The sequence below is a fragment of the Oryctolagus cuniculus genome, chromosome 12 (assembly GCF_964237555.1).
Source record: "Oryctolagus cuniculus chromosome 12, mOryCun1.1, whole genome shotgun sequence".
NCBI classification, from domain to species: Eukaryota; Metazoa; Chordata; class Mammalia; order Lagomorpha; family Leporidae; genus Oryctolagus; species Oryctolagus cuniculus.
Window position 1 is genome coordinate 43,930,439 of NC_091443.1, and position 27,994 is coordinate 43,958,432.

The window sequence follows — 27,994 nt, forward strand, 5'->3', positions numbered from 1 at the left end:
GGCTGGAAAGAGGTTAGTTAAGGCACACCAAAATTCTGTTAAATGAAAGGAATTGGTTCTGGTGTTCTAGTTAGTTAGTCTACAACAATATATGATGTATTTTTAAAATAACTAAAAAAGAAGGCTTCAAATGTGCCCGACATGCAGAAATAATTAATAGTGTTTGAAGAGATGTAAGCACTATCTTCATTTTATTAAATGTATCAATTTATATTTTACCCCATATTTACAAATATTATGTGTCAATTTTTAAACAACCATTGCAGATATAGTTGAAGCTGTCTGTGTACAAACCTTCAACCCAAAAAATAAAATAAAGGAAATGTTTCTTCAGTGTCTATTCACTACTGCCCTCTGCAGGTAGAAGGGAAGAATACTGAGCCACAATCTATTACATCACCTACAGCAATGTCCAGGAGATCCTCATCCAATAGGAAGATTTAAAGTAATTGGTGATTTTTGCAAAGCTATTCACCAGTGAGACTTCATTTATTTCCAGAAATAAAGTTATTCATAATTTTTAAAGGCCCCTCACTGTGGAAAGATGTTTTTCACACACAAAAAATTATTTATTCATTTATTTGAAAGATGGGATGATAGAGAGTGGGACAAAGAGATCTTCCATCCACTGGTTCTTTCTTTAAGTGGCTGCAACAGCCAGGGTTTGTCCAGGCTGAGGCGAGGAGCCCAGAGCTTTATGCTGGTCTCCCACATGGGTGGCAGGGGCCCAAGTACTTGGACCATGCCTTCTCAGGCACATTAGCAGGGACACAAACTGGAAGCAGAGTAGCCAGATGGTGCTCCATCAGGAGGTGGTTGCTGCCTGCTGCTTAGCTCACTGCACCACAAAGCTGGTCCATGTGGGAAGATCTCTGGGAACCATAAACCCTATTTTCTTGTTAAAAAAAAGATTTATTTATTTTATTTGAAAGAGTTACACAAAGAGAGAAGGAGAGGCAGAGAGAGGGAGAGAGAGGTCTTCCATCTTCTGGTTCACTCCCCAATTGGCTGCAACAGACGGAGCTGTGCCAGTCCAAAGTCAGGAGCCAGGAGCCTCCCCCAGGTCTCCCATGCAAGTGCAGAGGCCCAAGGACTTGGGCCATCTTCTACTTCTTTCCCAAGCCATAGCAGAGAGCTGGATATTGGAAGTGGAAAAGCTGGGACTCAGACTGGCACCCATATGGAATGCTGGCACTGCAGTTGGCGGCTTTACCCGCTATGCCATAGCACTGGCCCCAAAGCCTATTTTCACTAAACCTCCTTATCCCTGACATCCAGATGCAGATGGACACAAAGCCCTTTCTTCTAGGCTAAAGATCTCTATGTCAAAGTTCCCTCCAAATTTATGTCTGGTAGAGAGAGAAAGAGAAAAAGAGACTTAAGAGTTGCAATGACATAAAGATGCATACATTAAGCAATTCAATTGTTCTGTACTTGCAGACAAATGTCAATGAATATCAGAACCCCTGTAATGCAGCAATCAGATATGTGAGATTTTGCTGCTGCTTTTTAAAAATAAAAGTTTAAGACAGGTTACAAGATAACTACCAAACATGCAGCTTAAATTTTGTGTACAAAGGGCTATTGACTATGCATGGATTATTTTTTTAGTCACACTACTTTGTATGGATAGCAACACTGTCAGTGATGTCATCTGCTAAAACTACAGGCCAGAATGTATAGGCATATTGTGCCAACTGAGGCCAAATCAATGACCTGGGTAATGCAATCAGGGTAACACTATTATTCTTCATCCAAACCCTCCAAGCCTGTAGAAAAATACATGCTAATCTGATGCATGTTTAAGGAATGTGTTGCGTGGGAAAGAAAAATCAAGCCCTTGTTTAACTTTATTTGCATCCTAATACGTACTCATAGAAAATGCATTGCAAAATTTAATATTGTATGTGCATCAGGATATGTTGTTTTATTTTTGCAGCAGGTTAAATAACTTATTAGGTATCACATACTTTCCTATATAAGCATGCTTTTACAGGGGATATTCCCTAGAGAATTGATCTCCAAGTGTGTATTCATAGAGCATATCAATACTTTTCACAACCGTGAATCAGAATGATTAATAGCATTCCTGACAGAGGAGGCAGTACCGTTTTATTGATTAGGGTAAGGAAAATTTTGAAAGATTTATAGCTTTTAGTTCCATCTGCACTTGCCGCCAGATCAATCGATTCGTTACATTTACCTATTTTCATTAAGTAACATAACACGGACCTCCATCAAGCTTATTTAAAGGTTTTTAACCTCTGGAAACCTAAGCTTTCTGAGGTGAAAAATGTTTCTACAAAATGTGTGTAGCAAAGACCCAATGAGCCTTTTCACTGGTTTCAAATATACACTGAACAGCTTCTACAGAATCACTCCCCAACTGCGGAGGGGCTTAGCAGAGCTTTGTCTTTGAAGACAGAACATCCGGGACACCCCAGGGACACCCCCCCGAGGCCCCGCCCCCAGAGCGGCTGGGGCGGTCCCTCCGTCGTGCCCCGCCCCGTCCCGTCCTCCTTGCGGGCAGTCCAGGGGCGGAGCCTCCGGGGCGCGCGGCCGGAACCGGTGGGATCCTGGGGCTAGGGCTGCAGCAATGGCCGACGGTGGCCGAACGCCTCAAGCCCGTGCGCTCCTACAGCAGTGTCTGCACGCGCGGCTGCAAGTTCGCCCGGCCGAGGGGGACGCCGCGGCCCAGTGGGTTGAGGTAACGTCGGCCCGGCAGCCCCGGTTGTCGTCCTGCGCCGGGGGGCAGCCCTCTCCGCGTTGTCTTGGTGACCGGCCTCGCTTCTGGCCCGGCGTGCGGGCCGCTTGGTTCCCTGGCGTGGGCTGTGGGCCGCGCGGGACGTCGCGGCGGCCGGTGTGCCCGACGCTGCCCACGGAGGCTTTCCCGCGTTGCGGGCCCTCGGCGGGTGGAACCTCCTCACGCGGTCTGCTGCCTGAGCGCGGTGGACGTCTCGTCCGTGTGGGACGGGGCCTGTGACGGTCTGGCTCGAGCTTGTAGGTCTGGTTTGCTGCTTTGACGTGGCCTCCGCGTGGCGTCGAATGGCCGCTCCCGGCGGCTGCAGCTTGGTCTTCGGTACTAGGCCGTTGTGCAGAGTTCGCAGCGAACTATTGTACTTCAAGAAAAAGAAAAATCTGACCCATTTGCAAGTCCGATACAAAGACCTCTACATTTATAATAACGAAGCATTGTTCTCGAGCCCGTTTCTTCCAAAGAATTGAAAACATTTATGTCGGTACTTGTATCCTTGCCTTATTGAGGCCTGCGCCCACTCCATGCGAAAAGATTAAGATGTTCCTTAAGGCCCCTGACATATTTGGGGGAGTAAGTTGAAATGCATGAAGACGATTAGTTCATAACTAAGACTTTCTGAGGAATCAGGAACTTTAATGTGGGAGAATTTAAAGTAAACATCTTCTACATTGGGTTCCAGATCTTACATTCCTTAACACAATCCAAGTCATTGATTTTTTTTTATTTATTTATTTATTTATTTATTTATTTTTTTGGACAGGCAGAGTTAGAGTGAGAGACAGAGAAAGGTCTTTTTCTATTGGTTTACCTCCCAAGTGGCAACCACATCCGGCGTGCTGCGTGGATCTGATGCCAGGAGCCAGGTGCTTCTCCTAGTCTCCCATGCGGGTGCAGGGCCCACGGACCTGGGCCATCTTCCACTGCCCTCCCCGGCTACAGCAGAGAGCTGGACTGGAAGAGGAGCAACCGGGACCGGACCGGCGCCCCAACTTTGACTAGAACCCAGGGTGCTGGCGCGGCAGGCAGAGGATTAGCCTAGTGAGCCACCACGCCGGCCCCAAGTCATTAATTGAAATACTACCCGTGAACTATGGCATGTGGATGATTTTTTTTAAGATTTTGTTTATTTATTTGAGACGAAGAGTTACAGAGAGGGAGAAACAGACAGAAAGGTCTTCCATCTGCTGATTCACTCGTCAAATGGCCACAGTGGCCTGAGATGGGCCAATTCAAAGCCAGGAGCAGGTGCTGGGGCCCAAGCACTTGGGCCATCTGCTGCTGCTTTCACAGGCCATAGTGGAGAGCTGGATTGGAAGAGGAGCAGCCATATGGGATGCCATCACCACAGGCAGAGGCTTTGCCTCCTATGCCACAGCGCCGGCCTGTGGATGATTATCTTAAATCAGAATCTGTTACTGTGTGCTGTTTTGATAAGTATAAATTTAATAAGTATAAAAGTTCCTATTTTCTCACCTCTCCCCTCTTCTCGAAACCTCATTTTTCTCATTTGTGTTAATGAGTTTTTGTTGAAGTGTTGATTTTCTTCCATATTTGAAATTTTATTCTCTTTACATTTGCTATCCTATCTGAAGAATCACCTATTTTTATAGTTGCCTACTAGCACTCTGAATTCCGAGTTGGTAATCATTTAGATTCCTTCTATTCCTCTTTATCTTTTTTATATTCTTTGTGCCACATCTCATTATAGAAAAATCACAGATAGTTTATTGCAGACTTCCAAACTATTGGTTTGTGCTTATACATTTTAAAAGGTTTTTGTAAAAGGCTTTCCCTTCCACTCCCACACACATGAGTAAATTACAGAGCTGGCAACTAATTAGATGGTGAGAATTCTTTCTCAAACACTTTCCCCTGTTCTGTTATTGAAAGTTTTTTTTTTTTAGAAGCAGTGTTTTAATTGTCAAAAGATTTGAAGGGTATTTTGCTGTTTCAGTTGTTTAGAACTTTGCTATCACAGATAAATGTTTTTCTTCCTGAAAACTGAGTATTTCTAAGCCACAGTGAAAATTACCTGTGCTTTTTTAAAAAAATTTTTTTAAAGATTTATTTCCTTGAAAATCAGAGGGACAGAGAGAGAGAGAGAGATCTTCCGTTTGCTGCTTTACTCCGCAATGGCCACAACAGCCAGGTCTGGGCCAAGCAAAAGTCAGAAGCCAGGGACTCCATCCTGGTCTTCCACATGGGTGGCAGGGGCCCAAGATACTTGGATCATCTTCTGCCTTTCTGGGTACATTAGCAGGAAGCTGGATCAAAAGCAAAGCAGCCAGGGCGCAAATCAGTACTCCTATATGGAATGCCAGCATCAAAAGTAGCGGCTGCACCACAGTGCCAGCTCCTGCACTTTTCTACATACAATCTGACCTTCAGCTTCTGTGGGTTCTGCGTTCATGGATTCAACCAACCTCAGAAAATATTTGGGGGAAAAATGCATCTATACTGAACATGTACGTACTTTTTATCAATTCTAAAAAATTACAAATTTTTATAAATTAGGCTTTCTAAAACTAGGTGGTTTTTTTTTTGCAATATAGTATAACAGCTACTACATAGTATTTACATTGTGTTAGGTATATAAATAATGTAGAGATTATTTAAAATATAGGAGAAAGTGGGAGAGGTGTGAGTTTGGCCTAGTGGTTAAAATGCCCACATCCCATATAGGAGTACCTGGGTTTGTTACCCAATTCTGGCACCTGCTAGTATAGGTTCTCGGATATAGTGATGGTTCAAGTGACTGGGTTACTTGAGACCATATGGGAGACCTGGATTGAGCTTCTGGCTCCTGGCTCAGCCCCAGCCCAATCTAGGCCACTGTAGGCATTTGAGGAATGAGCCAGCAATTGGGAGTTTTTCTCTGTCTCTCAGATAAAAAAATCTTTTTTTCTCTGAAGTCTGTCACTAACCTGGTGACTGACTGTGCCTTGAGGCCTACAGCCAGTGAATAAAATCAACACTTACTCTTCAAGGACTCTAGCACACTAAGGCAATAGCTAATACCCAAGCATGACTCTCGCCTCAATTCAGATAAGTATTTTTAGAAAAATAAAGGATATGAAAGAATGTGTATAGGATATATGCAAATATTATGCCTTTTTATATAAGGAACTTGAACATCCACCAGAGGTCCTGGAAACAATTCCTCATGGATAATGAAGATGAACTGTATTTGAAATGTTTTATAACAAAGAAGCTACAATAAAAATTGTGACTTGAAGAGAGACATCTGTAGGTCACAATTTATGATATACCATTAGGATAAATAAAAATATCTTGATGAGGCGAGGCTATGTGGTAAGTTAAAAGAATATGCATATGCTTAAGATTTCAACCAGTGCCGAAAACAATACCAGCAGAGAGGCCTATGCAGTAGTACAGATACCTTTAGCATTCAAGTTACACTCCTTTTTATGGATATGCACTGGAGGCCCTTACCTGTTGTTACAGAAGCATAGCTGCACAAAAATGACTTCTTTTCTAGGTAAATGAGTGTAAATGTAGAGCTGCATTTACATAAAAAACTAATACAGGAAGTGCAAGATACAATTGGCTGTTAATGCAGTCAACTGGTAACTTGAGGCCCTGTCATGTACAAAACAACTTATAAGTCCTTTAGGAGTTAAAATGTGCAATAAATTGTGCTTCTGCCCTTAAATTTATTTTTACATGCTCACATAATAAATGGTTACCATAAACCAAGCACTGTTTTAAGCACTTTACAGATATTATCTCATTTAGTCTTTGCTGTACCTCTTGTAGTTAACAAAGTTAATATACAGCATCAAAAACTATTGATTCAGCAACAGAATTAAAATCATTTGTCAGATGTCTCTTAAAAAATTATTTGAAGAGAGAAATCTTCCATCTGCTGGTTCAGTCTATAATTCTTTTTTTTTTTTTTTTTTTTTTTTTTGACAGGCAGAGTGGACAGTGAGAGAGAGAGACAGAGATAAAGGTCTTCCTTTGCCATTGGTTCACCCTCCAATGGCCGCCGCAGCCGGTGCGCTGCGGCCGGCGCACCATGCTGATCCGATGGCAGGAGCCAGGTACTTCTTCTGGTCTCCCATGGGGTACAGGGCCCAAGGACTTGGGCCATCCTCCACTGCACTCCCTGGCCACAGCAGAGAGCTGGCCTGGAAGAGGGGCAACCGGGACAGAATCCGGCGCCGCGATCGGGACTAGAACCCGGTGTGCTGGCGCCACAAGGCGGAGGATTAGCCTAGTGAGCCGCGGCGCCGGCCCAGTCTATAATTCTGACAACAGGCAGGGTTAGGTCAGGAGCCTGGAACTCAATCTGGGTCTCCAAGTGGGTGGCAGAAACCCAAGTACTTGAGCCATCTCCTGCTGCCTCACACAGTGCACATTAGCAGGAAGCTGGATTAAAAGTGGAGCTGCTACTTAAACCCAGGGACTACAATATGGAATGCAGGTGTCCCAAGCAGTGACTTAATCACAGCGCTAAATGCCCAGCCCTTAGGTATCTATTTTCTACATAGTTTCCATCTTACCAGAGCTAATAAATAAATATCCAAGTCATTATCTGAAATAAATAAGTGTATATTCCTGATAAGTAAGCTTGTGATGTAGAACTTAATATCAGAGGGGCTGGTGTGTGGCACAGCAGGTTAAGTAAGCCACAGCCTGCAATTTCAGCATCCCATGTGGGTGCTGGTTTGTGTCCTGGCTGCTCCACTTTTGATCCAACTCCCTTCCAATGTACTTGGGAAAGCAGCAGAAGATGACCCAAGTTTTTGGGGCCCTGCACCCACGTGGGAGACTCAGATGAAGCTCCTGGCTTAGGTCTGGCCCAGACTCAGCCACTAAAGCCATTTGGGCAATGAACCAGCAGATAGAAGATCTCTCTGTCTCTATTACTCTGCCTTTCAAATAAGTAAATAAATCTTAAAGAAGAAAAAAAAAACTTTATTATCATAAATGTAATTTTCAAGGCCTAATTACTATGTTTATTTAAAGTGTTAACAATAATAGGGGCCAGTGCTGTGGTATAACAGGTAAAGCCACCGCCTGTAGTGCTGGCATCCCACATGGGTGCTAGTTTGAGTCCTGTCTGCTCAACTTCTGATCCAGCTCTCTGCTATGGCCTGGGAAAGCAGTAGAAGATTGCCCAAGTCCTTGGGCCCCTGCACCTGCATGGGAGACCTGGAAGAAGCTTCTGGCTCCTGGCTTTGGATTGGCCCAGCTCCAGTCATTGTGGGCATTTGGGGAATGAACCAGCAGTTGGAAGACCCTCCACCTCTGTCTCTGCCTCTCTTTAATTCTGTGTTTCAAATGAATAAATAAATCTTAAAAATATAGCAGTAGTAACAAAAAATAATTGTACAGTTTCCTGTAGTTTGTAGAGTCAGGTTCTTGTTTTCCTTCTGTGTTAGTAAGTTGATTGGGAAAATGAAGAGTGATGGAGTCAGAAGACATCCATCATTGTGTTAGTTATCCATCAGCCATATCTGCTGTAATGTCAATCCACTTGGTATTGAATAAATCAACTATTTCAAAATTTGCCAGCCTTCTTTAATGGGGAGGAAGCTGGTTGACAGTCCCAGTGAATTTGATAAGCAGTAAATGTTTGAAGTTATAACTTCTGCTATATTTTAAACTTAATGCTTGAAAGATATAATAATTGAGGTGACAAACTTGAAGAATTTTGTTTTCTATTGTATCTTAGAAATCACATTGTAGAACCTATTTTTCTTCCTTTTTCTTTAGCCTGTATGTCAATAACAGTTGTGGAATTGTGTTTATGTATCTCCATATCTCTGTACAGATGTCTTTCTAATTTGAATTTGCTGTGCTGATTTCTTATAGGTTCAGAGAGGATTAGTGATCTACGTGTGCTTTTTCAAGGGAGCCGATAAAGAACTTCTTCCCAAAATGGGTATGTGTTTGATGGTTTTTTCATTTTAAAGAGTGAAAAAAAAAAAAAACCAACAGACAAATGAATTGGCAGTGGTAATAAGCACAAGGTGTTTTTTTTTTTTTTTAGTGTATTTACTTATTCATTTATTTGAAAGGCAGAGTGTCAGCTTGAGGGAGGGAGGAAAAAAGGAGATGTCTCCCATCTGCTGATACGTTCTCCAAATGGTCACAGCAGCCAGGGCTGTGCCAGACTGAAGCCAGGAACTTGGAACTCCATCCTGGTTTCCCCCATGGGTAGCAGAGGCCCAAGTACTTGGGCCATCATTCACTGCCTTCCCAGGCATTTTAGAAAGGAGCTGCATCAGAAGCAAACTATCTAGGCCTAGAACCAGCACTTTGGTGTGAGATGCTGGTGTTGCAGCCTATGGCTTTACCTGCTGCAACACACTGTGTGCTAGGATGTAAGTAAATTGCCTAACTCTGTCTAGTGTTGTTGACTTTAGTTATTTGACTATTTCAGAGTTTAAGGAAGCATAATGGAATTCTTTTAAACTATATGCACCACTTCAGGTGGCTTATCAATTGTCTTAAAAGAGTATACACATATACATAACACATTTCAGCCCAGGATGTAGAAATCTGTTGGAAGTAGGTGGCCATATTAGGAGATATAGATGCTGCATTTCTTAATATAATGTTCTTTATCCCCCAGAGTCCCTAACAAGGGCAGTAGATGACATTGTTTATAGAAGGTGTCATTGCATCAAACTTGTCAACTGAGACTTGCATCATTATTATGGAAAACTTTACACTGACCATTTAAGCACTTATTTGTTGAAAGTATATATAAATATAAAGTTCTCTTGATTTCTTGAATTAAATGCAGTGTCATCACAGCCATACCTCCTCCAGGGGCATGGAAAGTAGATTTAATATTCCGGGATTTCTCAACATTAACCTTTTGCAACTTTCTGGTATACTGCACAGCCCATGGTACTGCCCATTCTTCTGATAATCGCATAACTTTAGATAAACCAAATCAAATAATACTGTCTCAAGATAGTATTTGGCTATAACAGTTATGTCATACACACACACACACACACACACACAAACTCTGGGGCATTCATTTCAAGTCTTGGCTGCTTTACTTCCAATCCTGCTAATGTGCCTGGGAAAGCAGCGGAAAATGGTCCAGGTGCTTGTGTCACTGCTATCTATGTGGGAGACCCAAATGGAGTTCCTGGCTCCTCTCTTTAGCCAGGTCTGGTCCTTGCTGTTATAGCCATTTGGGGAGTAAACCAGCAAATGGGAAATCTTTCCCTCTCTGTCACTCTGCCTTTCATATAAATAAGTAAATAATTAAAAAAAAAAAAAAAACCTGAAATAATGGAGTTATCTCTAAGGTCGGAAATGGGTAGTTGTAGCTTATAGATTATGTATATCTAAAATGGACATTATAGATATTAATGTAGAAGAGCTTCAAGTAATAGAACTCAAGGGCAAATATCCTAATGAGTAACAGCTTGGACCAAAAGCTGAAACCCCCGAGAATTTTACACTGATAAGTCAGACATATTTGATACCTTTGTTGAAGGAGAAAATGACTTAGGAAAGGGCCTATGATAGCTGAAACAGAAAGCCAGTGACTATAATAGTTTTAAATTTGAAGTTGAACCTTTGAAGGGCTTTAGAAGAAAACAAAATGAGGGGGCTAGCATCATGGTATAACGGGGAAAACCACTGAGACTGCGGCATGCTGTATGGGCACTGGTTCAAGTCCCAGCTGCTGCACTTCCAATCTAGCTCTGCTAATGTCTTGGGAAAGCAGCAGAGGATGGCCCAAGTGCTTGGGCCTCTGCACCCACATGGGAGGCCCAAAAGAACCTGTTGGCTCCTGGCTTTAGCCACGTGGGGAGTGAAACCAACAGATGGAAGATCTCTCTCTCATTGACTCTCCTTTCTCTCTGTAACTCTGCTTCTCAGATAAATAAGTAAATAAATCTGGAAGGAAAAAAAAAGAAAATGAAACGAGGGTTCCTATTATAGAGAATAATTGTGAGGTCCTACTGTTGGGGTGTTGGGCATCCTGTTCATTCTTCTAAGTTAATATTGTGCTGAGTTAAATCCTTACTGGCCATAAATTGTAGTAGAAATATTCAAGAACAGAAAGAAATTTTTTATCATTTTGCCTAAAGATTGACTCCCTCAGGTCTCATAGACCATTAAATGGATCTTAATCATAATAGAATAAAAATGGCCAAACCCATACTGCATTTTGATTACTGTGATTAAATTCTGTTTGCTTCCATATATGTCTTTGTGGGTTCACTTTAAATGCATGCATAAGATTGTGGTGAATTGAAAACATGGAGGAAGGGACCAGTGCAATGGCACAGCAGGTTAAGCTACCACCTATGATGCTGGCATCCCTTATGGGCATGGGTTCAAGTCCCAGCAGCTCCCCTTCCAATCCACTTTCCTGCTAAATGTGCCTAGGAAGGCAGCGGATGATGTTCCAAGTCTTTTGGGCTCCTGCACTCATATTGAAGACCTGGTTGGAGTTCTAGTCTCCTGGCTTTAGCCTGGCCCACAGCTGGCCATTGCGGCATCCGTGAAGTGAACTGGAGATGGAAGACTTCGCTGTCTCTCCCCCTCTGTGCAGCTTCATTCTGGTCTCTCACATGGGTGGCAGAAGCCAGCATTACAGAGAAAGAAGGGGAGACAAATAGGGGTCTTCCATCTGCTGGTTTATTCTCCAGATCCCCGCAGCAGCCAGCACTGACCAAGCTGAAGCAGTAACTTCATCCAGGTCTCTCATGTGGGTGGCAAGGGCCCAAACATTTGGGCCATCTTCCACTGCTTTTCCCAGGCCATTAGCAGGGAGCTTTATTGGAAATGGAGCAGCCTGGATGTGAACCAGTACCCACACGGGATGCCAGAGTCACTGGTAGCAGCTTTACCCACTATGCCAAAACACAGACCCCCAAGAAATATTTATTAAAAACTACTGAGGAGGTCCTCCTAAAGTCTTTTAGTGGATGGTACAGTACAAAGCTTTATATATCATGATTTTCAGTAAATAAATATGACTCTAGGAATCATATTCAGCTGATTTGAGTTTTAAGAAAAATAATTGCATCTATTATAGATAGTGTTGGCTTGTACTAATCTCTCTATTCTGGAAGGCAAAGTAAGCCATTGTAATGGGGTGCTCCTCAACCCCATATCATACTTACTACATGGATTCAGATCTTTTTAATCAAGTCATGTATATCTTGAGAACATAACAACCAATTATATCCATAAAGGCTGAAATAGCATAGCTAACATAGAGATGTATAGAATCTTCCTCAGTTCATCTTCAGTATAATTGTACTGAGATCCAGAGATCTGTGAAAGCTTAAGTTCCCATAGATAACACTATAGATACTTGACTGATAACCTATCTTAGGATCTTTGCATTTCCAACATGTTATTAATTCATTGTCTCAATTTAATTATATTGTTATTTGTATTGTGTTTAGTTCTACATACTGACATTTGTATACCAATATTCTTGAGTTCTCACTCACTGCCAGTAGAGGGAGGTATGTGGAAGTATAATAAATTGTATTGCCTCTCAGGCCTCATATTCCAAAATTGCCTATGTAGTAGGCCACTTAGCCTAAGGCCTAGATAGCAAGATGGTAATTTCCATTGGAATGAGGTGTTCTGGAGAGTTATAGTCTCCTTAGAAGCAGTCAATAAAGACTGCTGGTTGTATAGTAAAGTTCTAATTGTAATAGAGACAATTAGAGGTGTTTAAAAGAAAATTGATGGTGCTTAAAGCCTAGTTTAGGAATTCATTAGTTAGTTCCCTTTGACAGTGCTTCCTAAGTTAATGTCATGATTTGTAGAGCGTGGCAGCCATACTAAATCCTTACTACTATTTACTATAGACTGTCTAATAATTGAAACCATTGACCACCTAACCAGAAAGCATGCCTTGTGAATTTTGGCACGGGAGTGTGAGGCTTTCGTAGTTTCTTTTCCTTTGTCCTCTCAGGATGGTTCTTTGCAAGTGAAAGTCATTTATACTTCTGCTGCTTTCCCAGGTATATTAGCGGGGAGCACATAAGCAGGAGACACTAAATCTATTTGTATTAAACACCACTTTTGTTTATTGGGTTTTTAGCTACACATAGGTATTTATGGTGGTTCTGATACTTATTAGCTATAAATATCTCATTAAGTGATATCACTATATTTTCTTCTATATATATAATGTGCCAATAGCTCCATATCTTTTGATTTGCTTTTTCAGTTGTAAAATGAATTTCTGATAATTCTTGGTTTCACTTTTACCCTTACCCCATGAGTTGTATTTGTAAAATAATTAGTGCTGTTAAGGTTGTAAAACTGCATATTCAACTGGCTTATAAGGAGATTGAATCTGGAACCTTTGTTCAGCTTAAAGCGCTAGGCAACTATGTTTAAAATAACAAATATACTGGCCGGTGCCGCGGCTTACTTGGTTAATCCTCTGCCTATGGGGGCGCTGGCACCTCAGGTTCTATCCCGGTTGGGGCGCCAGATCTGTCCTGGTTGCCCCTCTGCCAGTCCAGCTCTCTGCTGTGGCCCGGGAGTGCAGTGGAGAATGGCCCAAGTGCTTGGGCCCTGCACCCCATGGGAGACCAGGAGGAGGCACCTGGCTCCTGGCTTCGGATCGGCGCAGCGCGCAGGCTGCAGCGCACCGCCCATAGCGGCCATTTGGGGGGTGAACCAACAGAAGGAAGAGCTTTCTCTCTGTCTCTCTCACTGTCTAACTCTGCCTGTCAAAAAAAATAACAAATACACTGAAATTTGTGTTTATTCTTTGTTATAAAACAGAATTTGATGTGAGAAGGACCATCAGTCATGGCTTTATTCCAGTGGAATGTGGTTACAAAGTAGAAGGAACAGTGAGGCGTAATCTTATATATTCCCCCAAAGCAATAATATTTGAGATTCTAGTGTGTAGTTAATTGTTTAGAACTTTCTAGATGAACTTACTGTTAAGTCATCTCAATTTCCAAGTTAAATTTAAAGCATCAATTTCATTTTCTACATGAAAGTTGACTTATTTTTCATGGTTATTTAGCTTGGTGATTTGATTTTTAAAATCTAGGTAGAGACTTGAGAAGTGTGAGCTGAGGGACTGCCATGGTGCAGCAGGTTAAGCCGCCACCTACAATGCAGGTATCCCACATGAGCACCGGTTCAAGTCTTAACTGCTCCACTTCTAATCAAGCTTCCCGCTAGTGTACCTGGGAAAGCAGCAGCAGAAGGCCCATGTATTTGGCCCCTGCCACCCACATGGGAGACCCTGATGAAGCTCCAGTCTTCAGCTTGGCCCAGCCTCAGCCACTGTGGCCATTTGGTGGTGAACCAGCAGATGGAAGAGTCTGACTCTGTGTCTCTGTCTCTCCCTCTCTCTGTAATTCTGCCTGTTAAATAAATAATAAAATAAACATTTAAAAATTTTTAATTAAAGAAATGTGTGCTGACAAACTATTTAAACATGAAATTTGATGACTAAAAGATTGATTTCTCCATGTTTGATTTTCACTTCAAGATATTTTGCTTTTCTTCCCCACTCAGTTAATACACTGTTGAATGTGAAATTAAGTGAGACAGAAAATGGGAAGCATGTGTCTATATTGGATCTACCTGGCGACATTCTTATCATACCTCAGGCCACCCTTGGGGGACGAATGAAAGGAAGAAACATGCAGTATCATTCCAACTCTGGGAAGGAAGAGGGCTTAGAACTTTACTCCCAGTTCGTGACTCTATGTGAAAAAGAATTAGCCGCTAACAGCAAGTGTGCTGAAGCGGGGGTTGTGGTGGAACATGGCACTTACGGGAACCGGCAAGTGTTAAAGCTGGACACCAATGGACCGTACACACACTTAATTGAGTTTTGAAAACATGGAGGGGCCAATGCTGTGGTGTAGCGGGTAAAGCCACCACCTACTGTGACGGCATCCCATATGGACACTGGTTTCAGTCCCAGCTGCTCCACTTCTGATCCAGCTCTCTGCTATGGCCTGGGAAAGCAGTAGAAGATGGCCCAAGTCCTGTGTGGGAGACCCAGAAGAAACTCCTGGCTCCTGGCTTCAAATCAGCCCAACTCTGTCTTTGTGGCCATTTGGGGAGTGAACCAATGGATGAAGACTTCTCTGTCTTCTCTGCCTCTGCCTCTCTGTAACTCTGTCTTTTGAATAAATAAAATAAATACTAAGAAAATAAATAAAAAGTAAAAAAATGCAACACATGTTTATGCCCTCAACTTTACACAGTATGTAATAAAAATACCTTTGTGTTAGAATTGGGTAAAAATCCAGCATAAACCAAAGGTAACTTTTTCAATTTTGTTTTGTTATTGCAATTTTCCATACTTGGAATGAGGAGTATGTGATTTACTATTCCCTTAATAATAGCTATGAAAATGCAATCTCGAAATGTTAAGTATATTACATTACAATGTTTTACATTGTTTTAAGAATTCTTAATTGAGGGGCCAGTGCTGTGGCATAGTGGGTAAAGCCACCATCTATGGGTGCTGGCATCCCATATGGGCACTGGTTTGAGACCCGACTGCTCCATTTGTGATCCAGCTCCCTGCTAATGCATCTGGAAAAACAGCAGAAGATGGCCCAAATGCTTGGGCCCCTGCGCCCATGTGGAAGACCCAGAAGATCCTGGCTCCCAGCTTCTGACTGGCCCAGCTCTGGCCATTGCAGCCTTTTGGGGAGTGAACCAGAGGATGGAAGAAACTCACTCTCCCTCTCTCTCTCTCTAACTCTGCCTTTCAGATAAGTAAATAAATCTTTTTTTTTTTTTAAAGAATCCTTAATTGATACAGGAACAAGATATGGGTTTAAAAACTTTTTATTAAATACATTCAAAAAATAAGTGGATGTTCTATTTCTCAGTTTTTATCAAAATGATGTATGTCTCACTTTTAATTTTTTTATTTTTACTGGCTTTTAAAAAGATTGCTTCATGAAGTTATTGTTATTAAATTTGTTGTCAAGTTATTCTGTTGGATTAGATAATTGTAAGAGGAAGTAAAAGGGAAGCTTTCTACAGGAATAGTTTGAAAACAAATTGATTTATTTGTTTCATAGTATTTGCTTGATCACTTGAAGCCATTATCACTTTTTCTGTTAGTGAATGTTGTGAACTGATAGCATGTTAAAGACCTAATACCTATTGTGTTAATATTTGCATTTGGGGCCTTGAGGTAGTTAGGTTTGAATGAAGTTGATCCTCATGATAAGATTGGTGCCCTGAAATGGAAGATAACAGCTTGCTCTCTGTCCTCTCCACCATCTGAGAATACAGTGAGGAGAAGGCTGTCTACAAGTCAGGAAGAAATCCCTCTCCAGAAACTGACCGTGCTGACTCCTTGATCTTGAACCTCCAGAACTGTGAGAAAATAGTTGTTTAAGCCACTCAGTCTGTGGTACATTGTATGGCACTCCAAGCTAAGACAATATCAGGTGTATAGCTAATAAGTAAACTTGTAAACAAGATAAATAAGAAATTAAAAAGTAAGCAAGTGAACAAAAGGTAATAATCATTTTTTGCAAGCTCCTCTGACCTTACAAAGATGTTTAAGAGTCAAACCCAGGCCGGCGCCGCGACTCACTAGGCTAATTCTCCGCCTGCAACGCCAGCACCCCGGGTTCTAGTCCTGGCCAGATTCTGTCCCAGTGGCTCCTCTTCCAGTCCAGCTCTCTGCTGTGGCCCGGGAGTGCAATAGAGGATGGGCCAGGTCCCTGGGCCCTGCACCCGCGTGGGAGACCAGGAGGAAGCACCTGACTCCTAGCTTCGGATCGGCGAAGCCGGCTGTAGCAGCCACTTGGGGAGTGAACCAATGGAAAAAGGAAGACCTTTCTCTGTCTCTGTCTCTCTCTCTCACTGTCTAACTCTGCCTGTCAAAAAAAAAAAAAAAAATCAAACCCAAATAATATTTCTAATTCACAAAAAGATGAAGAAATTAATTTAAGCTGATATTGTGACATAGTGAGTTGAGCCACAGCCTGTGATGCTGGTTTCCCATCTGCTACTCTACTTCCATTCCAGCTCCCTGCTAATGCACCTGGAAAAGCAGTGGAAGATGACCCAAGTCTGGGCCCCTGCACCCATGTGGGAGACCCTGATGAAGCTCTTGGCTCCTGGCTTCAGCCTGGCACAACCCTTGCTGACGCAGTCATTTGGGAAGTGAACCAGCAAATGGACGATCTTTCTTTCTCTCTCTGCATCTGACTTTAAAATGAAACAAATTAACCTTTAATTTTAAAAAATGAACTTAAATAAACATTTTAAGTAACTGCTGAAAATTTCTGTCTTCTGATTTCTTTAGGTATGTGTTATAGGATACTTAAAATTTTTATTACCACAAAAAAATCTTATTTTCTCTATACTTTTCCTGTACTATTCTATTTTGGGACTTGAGAATCAATATCTGGCTCTGTAATGAGCTCATTGTCCTTAACTTCTTTATTGATTCACAATATACTTATTGAAATGTAATAAACTATTCATAAACTTGCAAACTCTAATTCTCTCAACCCTTCTCCAAGGAAGTAAATATGTCTTTCAGAAAGATTATATTACCTATTTTAAATCATTTTGATTTTATGTCTCTGTAAAATGCTGACTCACAGCCCTAGATTGCCATTTTATAGTTCAAGCAATTTTCCTTCTTGAAAAATTTGCTTGAGGTATTTGTAGAGAACAGCAATTCAAGTACCTGAAGGGTTATTAAGCAGAAGGTGATGGCCAACTTTGCTTCATTTACAGTGAAGTTACAGCAAGAGAAATGGTAGATGGGAAAATACACCTTGGCTTTCTGTAGCTCCTGTGTTTCCAGGTGCTTAAAGAAACTTCAGTAGATATTTTATGTTCATAGTATATCTATAATGAGGATAGTATATCTATAATGGGAAGTAACATAGCATTTAAATAATTTTGCCAAGGTCACAAAATAAGAATAATTTCCATCCTCTTGACTTTTCCGTTAGTGAAAGTTGTTGAACTTGATTTTGATAAATGCCTAGCATCTCTAAATGTTAATCACTTGAGAAAGAATAGCCAATAAGTTGGTTTATTTACTATATTAGATACAAGTAGGGTTGCATCTAATTTTTATGACTTCTGCTTCTGCTTTTGTCTCAATTTAGAAACCTGGATTCAATTATAGCAAATATCATATCAAGTACAGTGGATGTGGCGTTAGTCTTGAGTATTACCAATATAAAGTGAAAATCAGATGCACTTTCCCCATTCCTTCATTAGTTCAAACTATAACAGGAGGCAGGCTGTTTATGAAATCACATACTAATACTATTTGTTGAATTCATGTTGAGAGAACTTATCAAGTGTCAAGATTAATGCTTGGGGCCAGTGGTGAGGTATGGCAGATAAAGCCACCGCCTGAAGTACCAGCATCCGGTATGGGGACTGGTTCCAGTCCCAGCTGCTCCACTTCCAGTCCAACTCTGTTATGGCCTGGGAAAGCAGCAAAAGATGGCCTTGGGCCCCTGCACCTACATGGGAGACCCAGAAGAAGCTCCTGGCTTTGGATCAGTGCAGCTCCAACGGTTGTGGCCAACTGGGGAGTGAACCAGCAGATGGAAGACCTCTCTCTGCCTCTCCTTCTCTCTCTGTAAATTTGACTTTCAAATAAATAAATCTTAAAAAAAAAAAAAAAAAAGATCAATGCTGTAGAATCCTATGCCACTTGGCTTGAAGAACAAGGATTTAAATGAGTGTTATAAGAAAACACTATCATGTCAGATTTTTACTGTGATTAGTATTGCAGAAGACCTGATTTATTGTAATAGGTACATTTTTATGACACAAAAACACATGATAAACTGCAATGTAAACGTTTTACCTATCAATGAAATAAGACTAATTTCTAAAAGGGAAGAGCTATTAAAGAAAAATTTTCATTTTGAAAATTTATTTGTTTTAAACACAGAGCAACAGAAATCTTCCATTGCTGGTTCACTCCCCAAATGGCTGCAACAGCCAAGTCTGAGCCAGGCTGAAGCCAGGAACCAAGGACTCCATCCTTGTCTCCTACTTGGGTGTCCAGGGCTCAAGTACTTGGGCCATAATCTACCAGTTTCCCGGGCACATTAGAAGGGAGTTGGATCATCGAGGACTTGAACCGGCACTCCGGTATAGTATGCTGGCATTACAAGTGGTGGCTTAACCCACCATGCCAGAACATTTTTTTTAAGATTAATTTTTTTTTTTTTTTTTTTTTTACACTGGAAAGGGAATTACAGAAAGAGAGGGAGAGACAAAGATATCTTCCCTCTGCTGGTTCACTCCCTAAATGGCCTCAATGGCCAGAGCTGGGCCAGGCTGAGCCAGGAGCTTCATCCAGGTCTTTCCCATGGGAGGCAGGGGCCCAAGCAATCAGGCCATCTGCTGCTGCTTTCTCAGGCACATTAGAAGGTAGCTGAATCGGAAGTGGAACAACCAGGACACGAACCAGTGCCCAAATAATATGCTGTCACAACGCCAGCCTCAGCATTCTCATTTTGAAGCCATATCTTGATGATGACTTTAAATTTCTTTTTACCATTTTTTTTATTTTATATTTATTTCAGATACAAAAAGAGACAGGCAGAGCTCCCATCCTCTAGTGGGTTCACTCCCCAAATGGGCACAGCAGTCAGAGCTGGACCTAGCTGGAACTAAAAGCCAAGAGCCTATTCAGGTCTCCCACATGGGTGGCAGGGACATAACTACCTGAGCTATTATCTGCTACTTCCCAGGGTGCACATTACCAGGAAGCTGAAATTGGAACAGAGTCAAGACTCAAACCCAGGCACTGCAATAGGGGTGCAGGCATCCCACCTGGTGGCTTAACCACCAGACCAAATGCCCACCCCAATGTCTCTCTCTTTTTTTTTTTTTTTTTTTAAAGATTTATTTATTTGAAAGAGCATGGGGGAAGGAGAGATTCCATACTCTGGTTCACACCCAAATGGCTGCAACAAGCAGGGCTGAGCAGGCTGAAGTCAGAAACCTGGAACTCCATCCTGGTCTCCACGTGGGTGGCAGGGGCCCAAGGACTTGGGCCATCTTACACTGCTTTCCCTGGTACATTAGCAGGAAACTGAATCAGAAGTAAAGCAGGGGCACGCACTGTGGTGAATGGGGTAAAGCCACTGCCTACAGTGCCGGAATCCCATATGGACGCCAGTTCAAGTCCCAGTTGCTCCACTTCCAATCCACAGTGGTTAAGTTGCTGCTTGGGATGTCCACATCCCATATTGGGATGTCTGCCTTCGAGTCCTAGTCCCACTTCTGATTCCAATTTCATACTAATGTACACTGTGCAAAGCAGCAGGTGATGGCTCAAGTACTTGGGTCTCTGCTACCTGGTTTGAGCTCCAGGCTCTTACTGCAGGCATCTGGGGAGTGAATCAGCGGATGAAAGATTTCTGTCTCTGTCTTTTTCTGTGTCTCTCTACTTTTCAAGTAAATAATTTTTTTAAAAAACTACAGAAAGGCCAGTGCCGTGGCTCACTAGGCTAATCCTCCGCCTTGTGGCGCTGGCACACCGGGTTCTAGTCCCGGTCGGGGCACCGGATTCTGTCCCGGTTGCCCCTCTTCCAGGCCAGCTCTCTGCTGTGGCCCGGGAGTGCAGTGGAGGATGGCCCAAGTGCTTGGGCCCTGCACCCCATGGGAGACCAGGAGAAGCACCTGGCTCCTGCCATCGGATCAGTGCAGTGCGCTAGCCGCAGCTCGCCGGTCGTGGCGGCCATTGGAGGGTGACCCAACGGCAAAGGAAGACCTTTCTCTCTGTCTCTCTCTCTCTCACTGTCCACTCTGCCTGTCAAAAAAAAAAAAAAAAAAAAAAAAAAAAAAAAAAAAAAACAACAACAACAACAAAAAAAAAAAACACTACAGAAAGAGGGGCTGGTGCTGTGGCACAGCAGGTTAACGCCCTAGCCTGAAGTGCTGGAATCCCATATGGGTGCTGGTTCCAGACCTGGCTGCTCCACTTCCTATCCAGCTCTGCTATGGCCTGGGAAAGCAGAAGATGGCCCAAGTCCTTGGGTTCCTGCACCCACGTGGAAGACCTGGAAGAAGCTCCTTGCTCCTGGCTTCGGATCGGCGCAACTCTGGCCGTTGCAGCCAATTGGGGAATGAAGCAGCAGATGGAAGACCTCTCTATCGCTCTCTCTCTCTCCGCCTCTCCTCTCTCCTTGTAATTCTGTCTTTCAAATAAATAAATAAATAAATCTTTTAAAAAAATAAGACTACAGAAGGAAAAAGCTATTTCAGGAAGCTTGTATTTCAGTTTTAGTAAAGCAAACTTTTATCAAATTAGTCTTTGTTTTACTTACAAATATGAATTTTGATGCAACAAACTTTATTAAAACTCTCCTTTTATGGGGTCGGCACTGTGGCGCAGTGGGTTAACGCCCTGGCCTGAAGCCCTGGCATCCCATATGGGTGCCAGTTCTAGTCCCGGCTGCTCCACTTCCTATCCAGCTCTCTGCTATGGCATGGGAAAGCAGTGGAAGATGGCCCAAGTCCTTGGGCCCCTGCACCTGTGTGGGAGACCTGGAAGAAGCTCCTTGCTCCTGGCTTCAGATCGGCTCAGCTCCAGCCATTGCAGCCATCTGGGGAGTGAACCATTGGACGGAAGACCTCTCTCTCTCTGCCTCTCCTCTCTTTGTAACTCTGACTTTCAAATAAATAAATAAATCTTAAAAAAGAACTCTCCTTTACATAGTAATTTCATTAATAAAGCAGTTCTGTGTGATATATCAAATCTATACTCAATTTTAACATAAGTATGACCCTACATTTTCCTAAACTTTTCCATATGATTGAATTCTTTGTACTGGCCAGCATTTTTCTCCTAGGAAATGTAATAAAATTTGACTTACTACATCAACCTTTTGTCTGAATGTGAAAAGAATTTATGTGAATATACCACACCTGTGGGGAGCAATCCGGACTAGACTAAGTTACTCGAATTAGGACTTATTCTATGCATCTGCTCTCCCACAATATGGCGCTGGGAGAGAAGTAAACAGCTTCCGCACAGCTGCCTCCAGTTCAACCAATTAACTGTAGGACTTGCTCCTGATTGGAGAGCAGCGTACTCGGCGTGTGGGCAGCCGAGTTAGGATTGGCGGAGGAGGACTATAAAGGAGGAGAGAGACGGCATGCACCAGGAACATCTATGGGGAACATCTAAGGGAACCCGTGCAGCCCCCGAGAAAGCCGGCCGGCGGTGTGCCGCTCCCCTGCGGAAGTGGGGAATGCGGCCAGGGGGAACTGCCCTTCCACGGAGGTGGAAGGGATAGTAGCCAACCCGGGAAGAACCAGCAGCAAACCCGGGGAGGGCCGAGCAGACGAAAGAACAGCGCAGGGTCCTGTGTCGTTCCTCCACGAAGAGGGGGAGCGACACACACCCTATGTAACAGTCTGAGTACCATTAGCTATTACTGTTATTAACATTTAGGATTTAGAAAGTAATTGTGGCCTTTTTTTTTTCTTTTGAGGGGAAAGTATGGAGATTTTTTTTTTTAAGGAAATGTCTGACCATTCAAGCAAAACTATAATCCTTGGCTTCAAATTTGAGATACTGTTTACTTAAGCTTTGTATTAATGTAGACAGACTAAGGTACACTTTCTATTCCTGGCACTCTTTTGATTTCTTTTGCAGCCTCAAGGTAAGTCTCTTCAAGAGTTTGCTCAGTGCCTGGGTTATCTTTTCCCTTGATTACAATCAATCCTTAGGGCTTTTATTTCTTTTCATTGTATACATGTGTTTTTAACCCAGATATTGGAAATGTTCTAACATTTGCTTAATATTGCATCTTGAATACTTGCTCTCCACTTAAAGGTGGTTGTTTTTAGAATCTGTAGGTCAGCAGTGGACTTGGGAGCTGTGTGGAATAGCCCAAGATAAGACCCTTAACCCAGGAAACTTCTATCTAGTAAGGGACATGCTATACACAGAAATGCACTAGGTAGTTGGGGGGTCTGTGATGATTAAAAATGAGACTATGAATACAATTGTCAAATTGTACCAAAATTCTTGAGAGTAGGGGTTCTCTGCATTACAGTTTATTGAGCCTTTATGAATGGCCCAAGACAACCAGTATTAGCTGCCCAGCACCTGGGTTTAGAAAGAATTCTTGAGCAAGTCAAGGATAACAAGCAGCAAGTGTTTAATTGAGAGAACAAAAGTACACACTCCCTGGTCAGAGTCCACAGTCACTAGGAGGGGAATGACCCTGTCTCTGAGTTGTGTTTAACATTATATGACTGTTTAATGGAAGAGGCAGTACATTCTAATAAAGAGGAGGAGGATTATGGCTAGCTAGTAACCCTTTTCACTCCTTATATGGTTGGTTTTTCCTGTCATGGCAGCTGATGGGTGTGCTGTTTAGCATGTTAATTTATTGTGGTGAGCATATAATGAGAGGTCAATTTAGCTTGGCGGTTGGCCCCTAAACTGATTTGATTCTGGTCCAGGCAGGGGACCTTTTTATCTCCAGAGCAAGAAGAATCAAACCCATATCCTTTAGGCTTTGAGATAATAGAAACTACCCCCAGGTGATTCTGCCTCCCTGTGTCAGTTAGAGATGCTATCCAGAAAAGTACCAGATCCTGGGACCGAGTTCTGCACCTACCAGCAGCAAGGCTAGATACTAGCTGGAAATATGTCCACCAAACATAAGAGCCAATAGCATTTTTATAACGAAAGTGTAAGGGATGCAAGCACAAATTCTTTATATTGAACTCACTATAGCTAAAGTTAAGGGGTAGTATAATGCCAACAGGAGAAAGTTTAGGACTAGGAGGATGGTCAGTAAAGAAAAGATCTTGTTGCTCTTGGATTGGTTTGGTTGAGTTATCCAGGTGGTCTACAGTAGCCCACAGGCACCTGGGGATTAGCCAACATGGAAGTCTTCTGTTAGTTTTGGCCTGCCTGTCAACTGATTACCTTTCCTTATCGCTTCTGCCTCTCCACCCTCTGACCTTTGTAATTAAATTTAGGACTCCTCAGATTTTTTTTTTTTATTTGATCAAGATATAGTTAGCTGCAAAGGGAGACTGCACTTCTATGGAATCGCAAATTCCTGTGCTAAACAATGGCAACTTGAACCCTCATTTAAAGAATAAGAATTTCTATAGTAAAGGGGTGGGGAGGGCATTTCAAGTTGTGTCTGGATTAACAGGTAATAAGGTACCACTGAGGTTTTTAAAGAGCAGAGTGATTTCATTGAAACAGGTTTTAGGAGTGTTGACTTGGCAATGTGGGACATGGGGATTACAGAGAATAGAGAACTGATAGCAAGAAGATAGGTTTTTTTGTGTTTTGATTTTTGTTTTATTTATCTTTTGGGGGGGTAGTACAGACATGAGGGGATTAAAATTCCCCTATTACAAGCTGTGAGCAGGGAAAGAAACACAATTGGAAATACATACTAGATTTTGAATAAAAACACACTTCAGAGCAGCTAAATGGTTGTAGTGGGGCTAAAGAAAAAGGGGGAATTAAAAAAAAATCATTCTAGGGTCAGGGCTGTTAAACTGCTTGCGGCGCCAGCATCCCATATGAATGCCAGTTCGAGTCCTGGCTGTACCTCTTCCTATCCAGCTCTCTGCTAAGTCCTGGGAAAGCAGTAGAAGAGAGCCTAAGTTCCTGGGCCCCTGCACCCACATGGGCAACCCGGAAGAAGTTTCTGGCTCCCAGCTTCAGACCAGCACAGCTCCGGCCGTTGTGGCCAATTGTGGAGTGAAGCAGCAGATGGAAGACCTTTCTCTCTGTCTCTCCCTCTCACTGTCTGTAACTCTACTGTTAGGTAGGAAGTCAGAAATGAGCTTATGTGTGTGTGACAAAGGCCTAAGGAGTTGATATCTAGGTCCAGCATCCTCATCTCAAAGTCATCCCTATGACCTTCCAGATGCAGCTCAGTATCTGCAATTCAAACGTCCTGCCCCTTCTACCCAAAAACCATCCTTCCTCTAGGGCTCCTCTAAGGTGGGGCGACGCCAGCCAGGCTTCCCCCTGTCTGATAACTTCAGGAGGAAAACTCAGAAAGGAATTTTTTGTATTTACATCCAAAGAATTCCTTTGTTCAGGAGGAGGAAAAGGAGAGGGGGAAGGGAAGGCAAGACCCATCCCCTTAAAAATCCTGGCCTCAACCAGACTCCGTGCTCAGCCCTCTGCCTCTCTGCTGAGCCACCCGCCTGGCCTGCCCAGGTGTGATCTCTCCACTCAACCATGTAATCTCGATCTCCTCCATTCTGAGCGACTGGGACACTCTCTCTCAGGTTCTGTCTGGAGAGGTGCCCATCCGGTTTTTACCGATGTTCCTACCCTAATAATCTTGCTATTTTGCTTTCCACTTACTCTCTGTCTCACGCCTGAATTCTTTCTTGCGCAAAGACAAGAACCCTGCCTTCTCTGGTAACACTACCTCTCAAATAAATAAATAAAATCTAAAAAGATCACTCTAAAATTTTATGTGTGCTGTCTCTCCCTCTTTCTGCCTTTCAAATAAATAAATCTTAAAAAGGAAAGTGGTTTGGGATCCCATATCAGAGCACCAGTTTGAGTCCTAGCTGTTCTGCTTCCAACCTAGCTCCCTGTGAATGTGCTTAGGAAAGTAGCAGAACATGGCCTGAATGCTTGGGACCCTGCACCCACAGGGGAGACCAACATGGAGTTCCAAGCTCCTGGTTTCAGCCTGGACCATTTGGGGAATGAACCAAAGCAGTCCCGTTCTCTGTATCGACCTCTCTCTCTAGCTCTGCCTAAATAAGTGAATAAATCTTAGAGAGAGAGAGAGAGAGAGCAATAGATAGAAATTATTTCAAGAACTGGGGAACTGGGTACATACATGCAGCGTCCCAGAATTTGTTTCAGGAACTGGGAGACATAGGCTTCGTGGAAGACTGGGTTGAGTCACTACTTGGGATGACTGTAATCCATATTGGAGTGCCTGGGATCAAGTCCTGTCTCTACTTCCAATCCAGTTAATGCAGCTGGGAGGCAGCAGGTGATGGTCCAAGTGTTTGGGTTCCTGTCACTCCCATGGAAGAACCTGGAGTTCTGGCTCCTGATTTTGGACTGGCCCAGCCTTGGCTGTTATGGGCATTTGGGGCATGAACCAGTGGATGGCAGGTCTCTCTTCTCTCTCTCTCTCTCTCTCTCTCTCTGCCTTTCAAATCAATAAATAGGTAAAACTTTTTTTTTTTTTTTGACAGGCAGAGTTAGACAATGAGAAAGACAGTGAGAAAGGTTTTCCTGTTGCCGTTGGTTCACCCTCCAATGGCCGCCACGGCAGCCACAGCCGGCGCACCACGCTGATCCGAAGGCAGGAACCAGGTGCTTCTGGTCTTCCATGGGGTGCAGGGCCCAAGCACTTGGGCCATCCTCCACTGCACTCCCTGGCCACAGCAGAGAGCTGGCCTGGAAGAGGAGCAACCAGGACAGAATCCAGCGCCCCGACCAGGACTAGAACCTGGTGTGCCGGCGCCGCAAGGTGGAGGATTAGCCTAGTGAGCTGCGGTGCTGGCCTAAAACTTCAAAATGAATTGGGGAAATGGGTACATACATACAGAAAAGTTGAAAACATTAAATAGTCAACACCCATATACTTACCACCTGCATTCAACAATTAGCATATTGTATATTTGCTTTATTACCTGGATGCTCATTAATCTATTCCAAGAACAAGATTATTTTGTTTGCCAGGGCTTAAAATGCATCCTTCTTTCCTCTTCCTTTGAACTTATTGGTTAGCTTCTCTCAGAGACCCAGACTATATCTGCTGCATTTAATCAGTGTGCCCAAATTCACTGGACTTATTTTATAGGAATGCTTATCTACTCAGTGTGCCTTTCCACCTTTAAAAAAAACAAGGTCTTAAGTGATGGTTCATGGGAAATGACATCCATCCTTCCAGTAAAGTTTATTAACTATCCTTGTGAGACTGAACCTGAGATTAGAGAAGAGCTTATTTAATATGTCCACCTTTCCACCTTTTCACCAAGATGGCGCCGAAGGCGAAGAAGGAAGCTCCTGCCCCTCCTAAAGTCAAAGCCAAAGCGAAGGCCTTGAAGGCCAAGAAGGCAGTGCTGAAAGGTGTCCACAGCCACAAGAAGAAGAAGATCCGCACGTCCCCCACCTTCCGGCGGCCCAAGACACTACGCCTCCGACGGCAGCCCAAATACCCTCGGAAGAGTGCCCCCAGGAGAAACAAGCTTGACCACTATGCCATCATCAAGTTCCCCCTGACCACGGAGTCGGCCGTGAAGAAGATAGAAGACAACAACACACTGGTGTTCATTGTGGATGTCAAGGCCAACAAGCACCAGATCAAACAAGCTGTGAGGAAACTCTATGACATTGATGTGGCCAAAGTCAACACCCTGATCAGCCCTGACGGAGAGAAGAAGGCGAATGTGCGGCTGGCTCCTGACTATGATGCTCTGGACGTTGCCAACAAAATTGGGATCATCTGAACGGAGTCCAGCTGGCTAATTCTAAATATATGCTTTTTCACCATAAAAAAAAAAATATGTCCACCTTTCCAGCAGTCTGCCAGAGTTGTTCTCAGGATCACTTGAATCTGAATTGCTGTGAAAAATGCAGATTCCTGCATCTATGGAATCAGAATTTCTGAGAGGGACCTTGGAGCCTGCATTTTAACTGTCATTTTTCACAGCCAGTGATTCTTTTTTTTTTTTTTTAAGTTGTGCTTGATAAATTCTAAAATTTACCAACTCTACCATTTTGTGGAAATCTTTTAAATTAGAAGGAGTTGGTTTAACTTGAAACAGATAAACTGAAAAAAAGGTACTTAGGTTTGTGTTGATTTGAGCTATCGTTGTTTCTCTTAATTCTACTAGTATGTGGTTATTCATTAAAGCATCTACAGTCTTCTTGTGTCTCATGAGTCTTCATTTGGTTTTTAAAAGCTGAGCCATGGTTGGAGCATCAGGCATTTCAACAGCTTTCTGACATTTCATAGTTCCATGTTTCCTTGGTGATTCTAGTGTTCATAGTCTGCCAGATCCACTTTGAGCCATTGCTACTCTGCATGCCTTTTCCATTGTTGGTAATGTCCTTTCTTCTTCTTTTTCCCATAAAGAAAATGTCTTATTTTCTCAGGGCCCTGAGTTGGCAAATTTTAAAGCTCTCTTCACTTGTGAAAAAGAAAGTATCTGATAATCTTTAAGCAATAATTAAATTTTGTGCCCTCAGTCACCTTGGTGCTAGTTAGCTTTCTTTTCCATCATAAATCAGAG

The 27,994-nt window shown here is 42.8% G+C and overlaps 1 protein-coding gene and 1 non-coding gene across 11 annotated transcripts; one reads left to right on the forward strand and one right to left on the reverse strand.

Annotated features, from left to right (window-relative positions):
• The first annotated feature begins 2,508 nt into the window (after window positions 1-2,508).
• Window positions 2,509-27,628, forward strand: DTD2 (D-aminoacyl-tRNA deacylase 2). Of its 10 annotated transcripts, XR_011380773.1 has the most exons (4): window positions 2,571-2,707; window positions 3,519-3,621; window positions 8,600-8,669; window positions 14,273-14,383. XR_011380773.1 is itself a non-coding variant. In XM_002718128.5 (3 exons), the coding sequence occupies exons 1-3, from the start codon at window positions 2,597-2,599 to the stop codon at window positions 14,596-14,598; spliced, it is 507 nt and encodes a 168-aa protein (XP_002718174.1). In that variant the 5' UTR covers window positions 2,519-2,596; the 3' UTR covers window positions 14,599-14,944. The 10 variants fall into 10 exon arrangements, 5 of the variants coding, with proteins under 5 accessions (XP_051678708.1, XP_002718174.1, XP_051678711.1 ...); XM_002718128.5 differs by lacking the exon at window positions 3,519-3,621 and having other exon boundaries at window positions 2,519-2,707; window positions 14,273-14,944; XM_051822751.2 differs by lacking the exons at window positions 3,519-3,621; window positions 14,273-14,383 and adding an exon at window positions 26,738-27,332 and having other exon boundaries at window positions 2,638-2,707.
• Window positions 5,670-5,799, reverse strand: LOC127484032 (small nucleolar RNA SNORA3/SNORA45 family). Its single transcript, XR_007910813.1, has one exon. It is a non-coding gene; the product is annotated as a small nucleolar RNA SNORA3/SNORA45 family (small nucleolar RNA).
• Window positions 27,629-27,994: the final 366 nt, after the last annotated feature.